This window comes from Lytechinus variegatus, chromosome 8 (assembly GCF_018143015.1).
Source record: "Lytechinus variegatus isolate NC3 chromosome 8, Lvar_3.0, whole genome shotgun sequence".
In the NCBI taxonomy this organism is placed as follows: domain Eukaryota; kingdom Metazoa; phylum Echinodermata; class Echinoidea; order Temnopleuroida; family Toxopneustidae; genus Lytechinus; species Lytechinus variegatus.
In genome coordinates this window covers 4,066,225-4,082,315 of record NC_054747.1, presented here as the reverse complement: position 1 = coordinate 4,082,315, position 16,091 = coordinate 4,066,225, and the positions used below count along the sequence as shown (strand labels likewise).

The window sequence follows — 16,091 nt, the reverse complement described above, 5'->3', positions numbered from 1 at the left end:
TTGTATGTACTTGTATGTGATTTGATCAGCCGATAAATGACTGTTATAGGGGTATTGCAAGAAACTTGCTATCGACTTTATTAACTGTCAGGTCCCAAAGTCTGTCATAAGCCTGGTAACTATTAAAGTCGTAAGTGATTGGAAAGCTGCATTTGAATCGGGTTCCATTTTTGCAATGGAAAGTTTTTGTTTTTTTCAAATTGACTTACTGCTTGCAAAATTGCAGTTAGAAAGTGCAATTGATTGCATACTTCTTGCAATGTTCATATTCCCCCATTTAATATGTTCCATAATATTGAAGAAGCAATTGATTTGTAAGATGTCTTTATTTTCCAAAAGTTTAATCTAAATCTCATTCTACAGCTACTTGAATCTTTTCTTGTGAGACTTTGTAATTGTTTTATAGTGTTTGATCATAGAGGTTAAGCGCATGTGGAGTATTCACAAAATATAGTGCATTATTGCACTGATCATTACCTCCTTCCATAAAGTACTCATATTCTGCATGTATGCACTTTTATGTTTAAAGTATGTAAACTCTCTGATCAACACTCGATAGTCGATAGTATACTTCTGTTTTTATTAGGCTGTATCAGATAAAGCAAATAATCAACTCATTAGGTCCGTTGCATAAAACTCTTTTCCTAACCTGAGATTTCCAAGGTTGAAAACTCGGGTTCCGTAGATTTCTCAGGTTCACGTACTACCTGAGATTTCAAAATCGATTGCAAAGAAGACTTTGAAAAACTTGGATTGTTATCTAGAATTTTGATAACCATGAATATTCGTGAACGAGGATGCGCGCTGAAATTTTGGGTAAAAAAAATATCCCATCAAAGGGATTGTTAAAGTCCACAATCAGATTGCACCATGAGGGATTTTGTCTGGCTAATCACCCTCAAATTATTTTATTGCTATATAAATGAATGTATGTACTTAATTTATATAGATGTACTGTCATTTCATTTCATTCTCAGGAAATGGTGGGCTGCTCATTATGTAAAATTGATAAGGAATCATTATCCTTGTTTTAAAACGATATTTTAGTATGTACTTAAGTATGAAAATGAATAAAAAGGTACTGGTTTATAAGTAACATTTCCACGTTCCACTGTTTTGTTTTGCTTATTTCTTGTTGTCTTTCCTATCTTATCATGTAACCCCTTTCTTCCTGGTAAATTATGCTTCTGTCTTTTTTTGTGATTAATTATTATTTTTAAAATTCCAAGCCAAATCTTTCATTCTACACTTGGCTTCTTTCCACTCTGGAGGCTGTTTCACAAAGCTCTTCGTAAATTAAGCACTTCTGGAGCCTGTTACTAAACCTTTGCCATGTGGCAACTACCGGGGAAACCTTGATTGTGATTGGATGCTGAGCCTGTTACCATGGCTACAATACGGGCCCCAGATGTATGAATCGTGATTCTACAGTCTCACCAATGAGACTGACTCTAAACAGAGTGACAGCATGTCAGTGGAAATAGCATAAATATATTACATAGGTTATGTAGATTCAAATCAGTGATAAGTCAATACACCATCACGTGATCAGCACTGCAAGGATCACATTTGTTATATTCTAGGTTTTGGACGTCACCTCGGTAAATATAACTGCATTGTATTGTAAATGGCAGCAGTATGTTGACCGAGGTGACGTCACTTGCCTCCTATAATAATCAGGTAGTTTACTTGATGTACACGCTATACCCGTGCGTTGATGCATGAAGAACGCACTCGCTATATTTTTCTTAATTTTCTATTTTCAGAGCAGCAATCATTGCAAGTTTTATCGTAAAGCCAGATCATAAATGCAGACTCGGGTGGGGAATCTACATAGACTGGCAGATATTGCCTGGTATATCTTTTTAATGTCAGCGTGCCAAATTCGATGTTACCATGGTTAGATACGCTATTTTATTCATGCAGGGTTCCCACAGAAATTTGAAAACAGAATTCCATGACTTTTCCATTACTTTTCCATGACTAAATTGCTGCTTTCCATGACTTGCTTTCTGGCACGGTTTCTAAAATGAGACACATTATGATGGCCTCCATAACCTTCCCTCACAGCAATCCATTCCACTCACTACCTTACTCATGACATGTACATCTACATGTATTATCATTTGTATTCTGACCAGGGTACAGTACAATTTTTGTTTCGCCAACATCAAGATTCAATATTGTCTTGAACACAAACTCATGTAATTTCTTGAACTGACAGATTGCCATAAACTATTTTCGAATTTTCAGAGCATAGCATGCAGATCTTGTCACAAAAGTGAACTATACAATAGATGTAAATGTCAAATTTTCCAGGCATATTGAAATTAGGATCCTGAATTCACCTTTTCTACAAAACTTCCACATAAAAGTCATGGAATTCTGTTTTCAAATTTCTGGGGGAACCCTGAATTATATGAAGATGAAACACTTTACATATGTCACACATGAGCCAATTATTACAAAAGAGTGACATTTAAGTTTTACTATAAGGTGACATGAAAAAAAAAGGCTAACAAAGACATCCTCATCCTAAAATTCTCAACATAGTGCTGCATTTTACTCTACATTACAAAAAATGAGGCCATTTGTGATACAACTTGAGAAAACCAGCTAAATGAACAAGTGTATTTATTTCCTAATTCGCTAGCTCAACCGGAAATAAATATTTTCCTATTGAGCCTCTTTCTTTGCAAAAGAAACATACATTATATAATTAATAAATTAGAATTATATTACCTTGAGAGGCACCGTACTTCAGCTGCAGGGACAAGACATTTTCTCTGCTCTCTCTCTCTCTTCTTTGACTTACATTTGTAATAAAACAGGAATCAGAAAAAAGGAAGTTATATACCTGGATTATCAAAAATGGTTAATTCATAGACATGGGTTTATTAATGTTCTTTGACATAAAAATTATATCTCCAGTTACCTTAAAGAAGTCATTCTACACAATAAGGCTCATTCTTTTATCCACTACTTTGTGGAAAAATACGTTTAAAGTTGATCTCGGCAGCAGTAACAAACCACGTAACTGCAATTCATCAATACTCACTCACATGTTGCAAATTTCGTGTAAAAACTGAAGGGAAATTTGGAAATGACTTTTTAGAAGCGTGACTTGTCCGCTGCGTGCTGAAAACGGTCAATGATTCAAACTACTCTTACATGACTGCACACAGTTTAACTTTCCCGCCTCTCCAACTGATTTGCATACTTGGAATGCAAAGCACGTAACCAACAATAGGAAACATCATTATTTCTAATTCGCTAGCTCAACCGGAAATAAATATTTTCCTATTGAGCCTCTTTCTTTGCAAAAGAAACATACATTATATAATTAATAAATTAGAATTATATTACCTTGAGAGGCAACGTACTTCAGCTGCAGAGACAAGACATTTTCTCTGCTCTCTCTAAGTCAAGACTAAAGAACGGGTATGTTGTATAAAGGATATCAATATTGCTAGTTATTCATTTTTAATTCATATAGATAGTCATTAAACAAAATTATCAAGTTATCCAGTAATTTATTACTGGGGTATCAATACTGGAATGATATGTTGAGATCAACTTTAAAACATTACAATGATTTGCATGAATTTCAAATACCCAAATTTAATGAAACAAACATCTTATTTTTTAAGAGATTCTTTTACATATCTTTCTTTAGAAGAATCTGATGCCCATCTGCTGTGCCTTTTAAATAGGCGATCTGGTACTCCGATTTGGGCTGCTGCCGTAGCACCACCCGCCCTCAGGCTATGTAACCCAAACTGTTTCGAGTTTACCCCGATAGCTTCTAGAACTTCTTTGAAAATCTCCCTGCATCTCGAATAGGACATCTTTCTTTTTCTGAGTTTGTAACAATTTTGAGATTTACAAAAGGTGAGAGGCCTGAACACAAAATCATTTTCATCTCTAGATGCAGATTGTGTACTCTCTAAATATCTGCGCATCATATTAACTGGACATGTCGCTTTTCCAGTGGTAGAAACGATTACCCAGGCTCCTTCTCGAATTTGGTCAGTTTTACTTTTCTCAAGGAAAACTTTCATATGAGAGTCAAATAATTCAATGTCACTAAGCTTAATGTTGGAAAGTTCATCGAATCTTAAAAAACCTGCATATGCTAACAATAACATAGAGCAATTACGAAGATCTTTCACAGATCCAGAGTCAAACTTATGAACGATACTCAAAAGCATGTCAGGGGTAATAGGTTCTTTCCTATTCACCGGTCTTGCTAGGATCCTCTTGATCCCTTCTAAAATCAATTTCAACTTAGATTCGCAAGGGTTACTTCTGTTCCTTGTATTAATTGAACAATCAACTTGCCATTTTAAAGCATAAAAAGCTGTCTCTATTTTGCTATATGGAGATCCTCCATTGAACAAAAATATAAAGTACCTTGCAATGCTTTCTTGACATAAGTCTTGACATGACGTGCCACTGTTTCTTCACCACGCATTCCATGCTTCTATACTGCACGTTTATATTTCTTGACCGTGCTCTCTGCCCGGGAAGCTTCTAAAACTCTTGTGAGTGTGTCTTTGAAGTCAATGTCCTGTATAAAATACAAAATGAAAGCAAAGAGGATACATCCTCCTCTGTGAAGATGAGTTTTCCATGAAAAACTGCCAGTGCAATCACTAATAATATACATCCATGTTGCTACTGCCAGTGCAGATGCAAACAGACAACACTTCACAATTAAGGAAAACCAGTGTTTAATTTTACACATTCTCCAGTGAGACAGTGTCATTCATAGTCATCTCCAGTGAGATTCTGTCACTCATTCTATCTACCGTCTAAACGTAGACAAATTACTCCACTTTTGAATTTATCGGATCCGAAAACTGTATTTCTATTTCGACCCTGAACGAAAATGTTAGTTGGATCAGAAAACTTGATGATCTGACGGATAATGCTTGAAAATTTACTATTTCTTGAGAAAAGTAAAGGCCAAAAGGGTGCAGAAGGCCGGTTAGGAACCACAAGAGTAGCTATTGTTCTGCTTGCTTTAGTGTGTCTGATAGCTTTTGGCACCAATTTGATTGGGGGAACTAACCAATTATTGTGATGTTCCCAGGACACTGAAAATGCATCTACTTTATTAGTCTGAGTGGATGCAAATTTGGAATTGAAATTCGGAATCTTAGCGTTGTGATCGTCTGCAAATCTATCAACTGTGAGTGGTCCCCAAAGTTTATCCATAAAAGATAAAAAGGTTTCTGAAACACCCCAATCATCAAAATCTATTTCTCTGCTCAAGGCATATGCCTCTTGATTTTAATATATCGGTATCCACTGTACCTCCATTACTATATTCATTTGATTACAGTAATCTGCTAAGTCAATACTCAGCTGATGGAGATCATTTTTCATACTACCCTTCTTTATGATCTTCTCTACTCCAGTATTATCGGTGAAAATCTTTACTGTCTGGTTTCTTATACTCTTTCCAAATGCATGTACTGCCAGTGCAACACCTTTAAGTTCTCTCCAAGTGGAACTTTTACCTTGCTCTTCTTCTGACCAGATGTGTTGGAATTTGAGTCCGCCACACTCTGCTGACCAAGCTCCACACCCGATGTGGCTGGCGTCTGAAAAGACAAGTATCTGCGGTATAGAATAATGCAAGATATTTCGTACATTTAAAGACTTCACATTATCTCTCCAGAAGAACAGTTCTTTTGTGATATCATTTCGTGTGGATAGATTAATTTCTTTGTCCCAGTGTTTGCATGAGGCAACAGCAATTGAAGAAAATCTAGTTCTCAACTGTACGATCTGCCCAGTTACAGGTAGCAAGGAAATAATTTTACCTATAAAGGCCGCTAACTTTCTAGCGGTAGTGTGTGATCATATCGTTTATGCAATCCAAAATATTGACAATTCTACGATCTGGTGCATGTAAAGTGCCACTTTAGAATCCCAAGTTAAACCAAGCCAATCAATTTTCTGAGTAGGTATCCATACTGACTTCTCTACGTTAGGCACTAAACCCGCATTCAATAAGTCATTTCTGACTGCTGTGGCAATATCTTCACATTCTTGAAAGGAGGATGCTCTAATCCATCCATCATCTAGAAATACAACTACAAAAACATGTTTGTTTCTCCAATGCTTGAAAAGAGGTCTAATTGTTTTAGTGAAAATATATGGAGCAGAGGACAAGCCAAAAGGAAGTACCTTAAAAGAGAAATATCTAATAATTCCGTTGAAGTTCCAACTGAAACATAAATATTTACAATGTTCTTCAAATATATCAGTATGGTGATATCCCGACTTAAGGTCAAAGGAAACCATGTAGTCACCCTTTTGAAAGTATTCCAGTGCTACATTCCAGTCTTCAAAGCATACCTTTTGTTTCCAAACGTATTGATTAATATATCTTAAATCTAAGATAAAGCGCTTCTTGCCATAATTTTGAACAGAAACTATAAGAGGGTTGACGTATTCTGGAACAGAACTCACTTCGGAGATCAAATCTTTATTCAATAGTTCAAGAACAGCTTCAGAAACGAAGTCTGTGTGCTCAAGGGTTGATTTGCTATTTTGAAACACTTTTGGAGGGGGTGTCTCAAGAAAGGGTATCTTATAACCAAATTGAATCATTTTCACTACTTCTTCTGTGGCTCCTATTAATTTCCAGAAGTCAACGTTGGCTTTCATTCTTCCTCTAACAATGGGTTCAGCTCTACCTTGTTCGTATTCAAAATAGTTGATTCTGTAATCTTCTATTTCACACCGATTCATCTCTCCCCTCTCCGATTCCAGATCTCTTTCGACTCTTTCGCTTAACCCTATCTAGGCCGGGGGGGGCCTCGGAGGCCCCCCCCCCTCAACAAATTGCGCGATATTTTCGCCGTGCGAAATTTTTTGACCGCGCCGCTCGCTGACTTTTTACTTTCAAGTCTTGCGCAACTTTTGAGACCAATTTTGCGTCACCTGGGTATGTGGTTCCGAAATTACGCAACAATATGTAAGTGCATGTCAGACCGAAAATTGCTCAAAAACGTGATTTCGTGTACAAAGTCAATGCAAATTGTGTTCTTAACCAAAATTCATAAATGTATGATTATTTTTAGTTTTGCTTGTCTAAATGTATCCATTTTATGCTTTTTATGATCACAGAAGAGTCCCCAACAAATTTCATTGAAAAAAACAATGAAAAACAAAAGGTCAAAAAACAAAGAAATACATAAGAAATTGCAAAAAACAATATAATACATAAGAAAACGATTTGATATCACAATTTTTTTCATGTACACTTGCTAAAGACACCACAAAGAGTTTCTATACCAAAAATTAGTACATTTGGAGCTTTATTTTGGGAGTTAGAGGAAAAAGTATGATTTCGCATACTAATTACGCATAAATTAGCATAATCACTTAATAACAATTCGCATGAAATAAATTACTATACGATCTTGTAGATTATGTCCCAGGCGACCCGCGTGCCAATTTTCGGCGCGATCGCGCGGTCGACGGCCGAGATCTTAGGGGGGGGGGCCTGGGAGGCCCCCCCCCCCGGCCATAGGAACTCCCAAAATACCCCGGCCTAGATAGGGTTAATTCAGGTATTGCTGAAAGACAAGAATCCAAGCAAACATACTGATATCCAATGACACCAAAATAAATTGTGCTCATTGCATGCATGTTTTTAATTCTTATAAGAGTGACGATTTTCATGATTACTATAAGACCCATACAACGTGACAGTGTTTCTCAGTAAAGGATTTGCCTTCTTAAGGTCTATCCAAAAATCATTTTAAAATGAAAGATATAGGTTTTACCATATGATTATCTGTGAGATTCCGATTCGACCCACCGTCTACATTCAAACAATTAATTCACACCAATGGTACCATGACGAAAATCTCTCGTTTGAGGGCTGTATACCCCATTTTTCCTTATCAACAAATATCTTCTCCCAGTAATACAAATCCTATTGCCCTCAAGAGATTAAATTTAAGTATAGAAACACCTGTTTCTTGACCTCGGTCCGCGAAGATAATTCACCCCAGCATCTACGGTCACAGCAGGGGGCCACACACGATGGATTGCAATGTGTGTAGTTCCGGCGAGCGCATGGCCATGGATGTATACACGCGTTGATAGAAAGTTTTTTCTTTCTTTCTTTCCTTCTTTCTTTCTTTCTTTCTTTCTTTCTCTCTCTCCCTTCCTTCCTTTCTTTTTTTCTTTCTTTCTTTCTCTCTCTCTTCCTTTCTTTCTTTCTTTCTTCCTTCCTTTCTTTCCTTCTTTCTCTCTGTCTGGCTGTCTAATTCTTTTCTTTCTAGACTTATTTTCTTCCTTCCTTTCTTTCCTTCTTTCTCTCTGTCTGGCTGTCTAATTCTTTTCTTTCTAGACTTATTTTCTTCATCCACCCCCTTTTGATCTACACCTCTAAAGAACGTGCATTTGCCAATCATATCTGTAGTAAGGCCTATGAATGTCCTTTTCTCAAAGCTGAGGTGTAGGCCTATACATAGAACATTAAAATACAAAGACCAGCATTATGAATCACAATGTTTGGATAGCATTTCAATGTTCTATTCATATCTATTCAGAACGTTTTCTAATTCACATGCGTTATTAGCAGGTGATCTTCTTTATCTCCCATTATTGTTCTTATTTTGTGGGCCTATAGCCTGTGTATACGGTAAACCTCCCTCTGAAATACCTTTCTTGGTTTCATGTTTTCTTTCAGATTTGTTTCCACCAAGGCGTGCCGGAACACTTTCAGTTTTTTTTTTTTTTTTTTTTTTGGGGGGGGGGCAAAATCCCGAAGGGGGCACAATATTTTTGAAAGCGTGAGATACGGAAGCGATCGAGCGGGAGAGGGTGTGGTTGAGGGTGTAAAAATTGAGTGTAAAAGTTGCGTTTCTAAGAGCATTCAAAAATAAATTTCTTGAGAATTAAACAGTCTTGGGGTTCTTTTTGATCCTGTTTCCTCCCTTCTGACCCAGACTGGTGTTTCTTCATGATCAGGGTCGCAGTTCCAGCAAATTACGAGCCTTATTGCAAACTCTATTGTTTTAAACCAATGTAATATAGGCCTTTTAAAGACTTTAAGATGACAAACATGCATGACCGTATGCATCCGGGGGCCACCGATCGAGAGGGCAAAATTCACCCAAAGTGTGCACGAAATCTTTCAATTTTATTCTAGAAAATGCAAAAGCTCCCCCATCACCATGGGCGGAAATCCCAGGGGGACAGGGGGGACGCGTCCCCCTACCATTTTGGAAAGGGGTACATAATATCAAATGTCCCCCTACTATTTGTGCTCTTTTATTATGGAAAAAATACATAATTTCAAATCGAAATTATATCCTCGAATTTCGAAATATATATAAACAGATAGTTTTTGTTAAGAACTTGGTTAGGAAAAGAAAAGGCATACCGGCCCAACTATTCTCCAACTCTCATCTAGCCCTTTATACCAGCCAAAGAGTGATGACATTGATGACATCGATGGCCATTGTCAATTTCATAACTAATAAAAATGATGAAAAAAGAAAATCGCCTCTGAATTTAGTGCATAGACGGTTAGACGAGAATGTTCCATACCCAGTAAAATCATACCTTTGTTAATCCAATTCACTTTCCCTTTATTCCAAATTTACTTGGAATATACTGAGAATATTTTCATTGTTTGCGTACTCAGTATAAAGAATAGTTTTCATGAGTTATGATTAATCCTTCACAATGAACTTTAACTATGCTTTATCCCCCAAATTTGTTTTTAAACACTCTATTACGAGACTTATACTCCATTTTTACACAAAATTCCTGCCGTGGGAGGGGTCATCATAGGTAGATCAAGGGGCGAAGCGGCGGAAGGTGAGGCGAAAAATAAGAAGAAAGATAGGACCGGGAAGAAAGTTGAATGATGGAAGGGAGGTGAATAATTGGGAAAAAAGAAAACTTTCAGGACATGTTATAAAAATAATAAAATCGCTTGCGCTTTGCATAAATACACAGCCATCTTTTTATTTCAAAACGTGCTTGATTTTTTTTCACTTTTTTGGATCGAAATATATAAAATCAAATCATTTATCTAAGAAGATATCCATCTTTTTCATAATTTGTAGGTTTAGATATTAAAGAAAATTAGCTTGCTATTCGGTTTTAGTCTGAAATGTATTCATTAAAAGGTTAAACGTTATCACACTGTAATAAGATGGAAAAGGGGCTTTTCAAAGGTATGTTTCACAGAGGAACTGTTCGTCAAAAGACGCCAGGCTTACTATGATAATGTCATTGCTCCGTCAGGGGCAAAATTGTTCATTTTTGACAATAGAAATGACAATTTTTGGGCATAAAAGTGCCTTCATCGTATACTTTTGTCCTTTAATTATTTAAAAATTTATCATTTTTCTACTTTCAGGGGGGCACATTGGGGGGGGGGGGGCAAAATCTCGTTTTGCCCCCAAAAAAATTTATTGGGGGGGGGCAAGTGCCCCCTGCCCCCCTCGCTTCCGGCGCCCTTGTTAAAGATATATAGAGAGAAATAGAGATGGGGTGGAAATTCCACCCCATCTCTATTTCTCTCTCTCTTTCTCCCGACAAAAAGGACAGGGCGCTAATTTTAATCACCTCATATTAGCAGAATGATAAATTTTGAACTAGAAAATAAAACAGACATTTATCACAATCAAATATGGGCATGTTCAAATGGGTCGCTTGATCAAAGATAAAAAAGGACACTGCAAAGGAACTTTCACTATGAAAAGGGGGCTAAGGGGGGGGGGCAAAAAAACAACTTTTTTTAAAGTGATTATTCAACAAGATGTACTTGAGGAAGGGGAACATATTAAAAATGGGCACTGAAGGGATCGGGGTTCAACGGGCACGCGGTTTTGTAAACTAAGACACGTGATCGATCTTTCCAACACTCCATCTTCCCAACTCATCAATCGCCTGAACTCGCTCTCCAACGATGAACATTTTGACTTACAAAAAAATTAGCACAACATATCTAAGTTAGACATTTAATGGTGGAAACTAAAAGTATAAACGACCCAAAACAAACGGTGGAATGGATGCAGCGCACATGGGCAGTTTACCGGAGAACCACGTATGGTGCAATAATACGTTTGCGATTGAAAAATAGTTACAGGCATAGTTTGTATTTAAATTATGAATAAGACTTTGGGGTAAAAAAAAATAATGATTTCATATTTTTGTGCATATCAGCAGCATGATTATTATACTTTGTATGTTGGTATGCCATTACTTCTATTTTTCGAACGTTAAGACTGTATCATTGCGCGAGTGAACCCATTTTCTTGCTGGACGGACAGAAACTATGCATGCATCGCGGTCCTTGCATGCTAAGCATACCGTAATTTTTATTCGCTTACTTTCCTTATTTCAAGGTCGATTTTCTTCGTTCGAAATTGAAAATGGACTAGTATTGGATGTCTGAATGTAATATGCCTTTGAAAACGTGATTAATATCGAATACAATAATTTCATTCCGAAGATCCTTCTACAGGCAGACAAGTCTTACGTAATAGCACAGCGTTGTTTATCATTTCGTCCTTGGCTCAACGCTCATTTAGCTGGCCCGTGGTGGTGAAATCAGACAAGGGGATTACCTGGCCAAGATGGGTTTATCGGGGTTGGAAAAGTTTCCAAACGCGAATCGGGGTATAAAACCGCAGTTTGCAGTCCGAAGTGAGGTCGAGAATCAAACGGGACATTTTCGTAATGCCACGTACTCACACTAATGCTATAGGATTATATCCGGAGGAATGCTTCAAACATGTCTAAATTGTCAAAATTATGCTTACCGAATCCGGTATCTTTAGAGGCCTGTGCCTTCTTTGGTGGGTTTGGTATTCGGGCAATTCCTCCTCCAATGTCCCGACTTGCCGCAACCGAAGCATACGTCGAATGGTTTCGATATATGAACCTGGTTAATTTGAGGTCGACCTTGTTGCATATATATTCGAAAAGTAGCATCAGGATTAGGGAAAGTTTCCTGAGGCCGACGTTGGGATTTGTAGGGTGTAGCCTTGGACCTGTTAATCTTCGATTTCCTACGTTTTGAAGCTGCTCTGTTTTGAGCAGCTCTGATTTTCTTGTCGTCATCGGAATCACTTGCGAGTTCCTCCGATAAGTACTCATCAACCACCTTCCAACCATCTTCAGACTTGTCTACAATCCTAATGAGCTTGTTACGCTTGAGGATATCATATTCTACTTTCTGAAGCTCTAAAATCGCGGAAGCATTATCTCCCTTCTTGATCGCCTTCGTCGCAGTTTGGACACGCTCAAGTTGGGAATTGTTAAATTCAAATTGAAGCTTGTTACCTATGAATTTGAAATTCACTTTAACTGATTCAATTACTTTAGAGGTAGCTTCTTTTTGAGAAGCTATTGCTTGGTCAACGTAATCCTTAATCCACCCACAACCTCTTTTATAATGGCCGATATATTATCGGCGCTGATGATTTGAAACTGTTGCCCTTGTGGGTTATGATTTACCGAATTGTTAGTTACTGGGACTGAGTCCACATTAGGGGATAAGTTATTATCAGGCTTTCTAACAGAGGAAGGTAATGATCCCAAAACAAATGCGTCGGAGGATTCCGCCATAATATGGCTCTTACCCAATGTACAGTTACAGCTATACGACGTTGCTAAGTTAGGAAAGGTTACAATAAAACGTGTCCAGCGAGGAGGATATTAGAAGCGTGACTTGTCCGCTGCGTGCTGAAAACGGTCAATGATTCAAACTACTCTTACATGACTGCACACAGTTTAACTTTCCCGCCTCTCCAACTGATTTGCATACTTGGAATGCAAAGCACGTAACCAACAATAGGAAACATCATTCTCTACATGCTCCAAAAATAATGAGGATATCTTGAAAATTGGACATTTGATGTCTATTTTGGTATTTCATTAAACTTCATTTTCAAGTAACTTTTCCAGAGAGGACACATTATTTGACACTAAAATAGCAAATGAAACATCTTGTGTAACTAAGAGATTCAGAACCTTTTGAATGTATTGTGTTCTGATAGCCATGCTGGTAGTGCTTGATCAGTTGTGACTGGATATGTCAACTAATTGCCATAAATGTTGAGTAAAATTGTACAAAACTTGAAATTTAAATTCTCTAAAAACAACTAAGAATGCAAAACTGGTTACAAAATGTGACATATTTAAAATAAACCCCTCAAAAAAAGTTTTGCAACTCAGTTTTGGGGGATGATATCTTTTTGGTTAATGAAGTATAAAAGGTGAAACTGGTATCATTGGAAAGCTGAATTATTCTTCTTTACAATGACATGCCATTTGCTGTGTTTATGTAATCATGGAATATGCAATCACCCTGAACATCGAGAAAAGTCAGAAGTGAAATGTTGCAAAATGCATTGATTTCCAACAAGTCTCCATTTCTATAGAATTTCCACCATGCATGCAGGTGACAGTGAATGCACTCGGTCCATCCTCGAAACAATTGGAAATTCGCTATTGCAAACGACGCATTTTGCAACATGTCATGTCTAACATTGCTGCGTATTTATCATGTCTGTGTATTTCATGATAACACTAGCATTACAAATGACACATGATTGTAAAGAAGAATAATCATGCTTTCTAAAGATATCACTTTTACACATGATGATGGCACATTAAGAAATTTATTAGCACTCAAACTTGCAGTTTGAGTTGCAGAACTCAAACATGACATGGCAACGAATTTTGCAACATTTCATTTTCTACATTGCTGCATATTTATCATGTCTGTGTATTTCATGATAACACTAGCATTACAAATGGCACATGATCGTAAAGAGGAATAATCATACTTTCCAATGATACCACTTTTACATATGATGATGGCACACTAAGAAATTTATTAGCACTCAAACTTGAGTTGCGGAACTTTTTTTGAGGGGTTTACATTGACTGATTGGCAAACTATGTCCCAGGAGTTTTGTAGAAATTGGGATGTCACAAAACTGGGAAAAATGGAAATTATGAACACCAATTATAATAGCAGTGTATAATAACTAAGTATGAGAGAATTTTGCGAGACACGACAAAACAGAAAGTTGCCATAGCCATGAGGTATATGCAATTCCATGACTTTTCACAAAATTTCCAAATTCCCTGACTTTCCAGGACCACAAATTTTTCCAGGATTTTCCATGAATGTGGGAACCCTGTCATGAGTCCATGGTTTGGAGAGTGGATCATGAATAAAATAGCGTATATAATAATAATAATAATAATCCGCTTTTATATAGCGCTTAATCCATCGGAACGACGTTTCTAAGCGCTTTACAGATATATTATTACCCCGGTCATCGGATTCAATCAGTCATTCCCGCACACAATGTGTGCACATCCTCCAGTCCCTTAGGAGTATTCCAGTCAGTCGCCTGTGAGGCGCACACAATACTGGACAAGCTACAATGACTTTCACATCCTACCGGGTACCCATTTAGCACCTGGGTCGAGAGTGGCAAAGTGTGGATTAACGCCTTGCCAAAGGACGCCAGACCGCGGTGGGATTCGAACACACGACCCTCTGTTTACAAGGCGAGAGTCAGAACCACTACACCACGGCTCCTCCACAATCTAACCATGGTAACGGGCGTCAATTCTGCGCACTGAAAAAAGCACGCATCAGCATCGGACATTTTTTTTTCTAATACATGCACCCCGTTACGCGCTAAATTTAGCGTAACTTATACAGGAAATCTGCATAAACCTTGGATTCAACTGTGGGTTTTCAAAACCACCTTTTTGAAATCGGGCCAATGGTTTTAATGCAGATATTGGGTTTGGAGGAGATGGTAGATCAGATAACAATGGCAAGTGGAGTATGTTGGTAAGGACATGTGTTGAGGGGGATGTTGATCATGTTTTGAAAAAAAGGCACTCGAGTTCAAGGTGGTAAGAGAGGAAGGGGGCGACCAAAGAAGACATGGAAGAAGCAAGTGGTGGAGAGTAGGAGGGTTGGCTTGAAGGAGGTGGAGGGGAAGGGGGCGATCAAAGAAGACATGGAAGAAGCAAGTGGTGGGGGAGGATTGGGTTGATCTCTGTGTGTGACCTTAAACCGCCCATAGTTGGGGGACTAAAACCGGATTTAAAGCCTAGATGATGGGGCGACTGTGACATGAAGTTGAAAGGTTATTTTTATCTTAGTTTGTTACCATGACAGTTTTGATTTGGAGGAAAGGGGAAGGGGGTAAACAAGTTTTCTAATATAACTCTCCCTTCTTGATTGAGCCAAGGAATTTGAAAACAATGAACACCAATACCCAGTCTCTCTCCCTTTTCCATCATTGATATCTTTCTTTCTGTCTCCATCTCTCTCTCTCTCTTCTCCCATTCTCTTTTCTTCTCTCTCTCTCTCTCTCTCCTACTGTCGTTTCTCTCGCTATTTCTATGTTTGTGGGTATTTCTCTCGCTCTTTTCCTCTCCTCTATTTGGAAAATGTGTCAATGAGAATTAACTCTCAATGACACATATCCCAAATCGAAGGTCAACATACAATACAATAGTACAATGAAAACGAGTGATCGGTACTTATCCTGTATTTTATGAAAATCTAGAAAGCTGTACAAATATGTACAAGTACAAAGCCAATACACATGAATTCCATAGTTGCTTAAAGTACTTCAAGTCAGGAGCGATGGAGAATCTCCCCCAAATTACAATTACATATCACAGACTTTGTAAGTCACTAAGGCGGTAAAATTGCCGATCCAATGTCATCCCAGAGGCTACTCCCATTTACTAGTAGTCCATAACAAGTTGTCTAGATATCAGCCTTTTCATCGAATTGCCACTCAATCTGTCTACAATATCATCCAATTCCCATTTGGCCCATACCTCTTTCGTCGGGACATTTCAACAACAATTTCTAGTCTCTTAGCTAAATACTTGAGCAATAAAATGTTTTTTTGTCAATGACGAATTTATAGTGGCTAGCCATGTGAAAAACTGACAACCAACAACAAACGTTTGATTATGGGTGAATTAAAGGTGACAATGTTGTGTGCCGTACAAGACTCAAAACAAGACAAGCAACGTTTTCACCTCTAATT

General features: G+C 37.7%; 1 protein-coding gene across 3 annotated transcripts; it reads right to left on the bottom strand.

Annotated features, from left to right (window-relative positions):
• Window positions 1–4,291: 4,291 nt before the first annotated feature.
• LOC121419852 lies at window positions 4,292–12,401 on the bottom strand. 3 transcript variants are annotated; one of them, XM_041614315.1, is made up of 3 exons: window positions 11,811–12,401; window positions 5,526–5,625; window positions 4,292–4,570 (listed from the first exon to the last, which is right to left on the bottom strand). In XM_041614315.1, the coding sequence occupies exons 1-3, from the start codon at window positions 12,163–12,165 to the stop codon at window positions 4,534–4,536; spliced, it is 492 nt and encodes a 163-aa protein (XP_041470249.1). In that variant the 5' UTR covers window positions 12,166–12,401; the 3' UTR covers window positions 4,292–4,533. The 3 variants fall into 3 exon arrangements, 2 of the variants coding, with proteins under 2 accessions (XP_041470249.1, XP_041470250.1); XM_041614316.1 differs by having other exon boundaries at window positions 5,526–5,609; XR_005970638.1 differs by lacking the exons at window positions 4,292–4,570; window positions 11,811–12,401 and adding an exon at window positions 6,758–6,806 and having other exon boundaries at window positions 5,320–5,625.
• Between the last annotated feature and the right edge of the window lie 3,690 nt (window positions 12,402–16,091).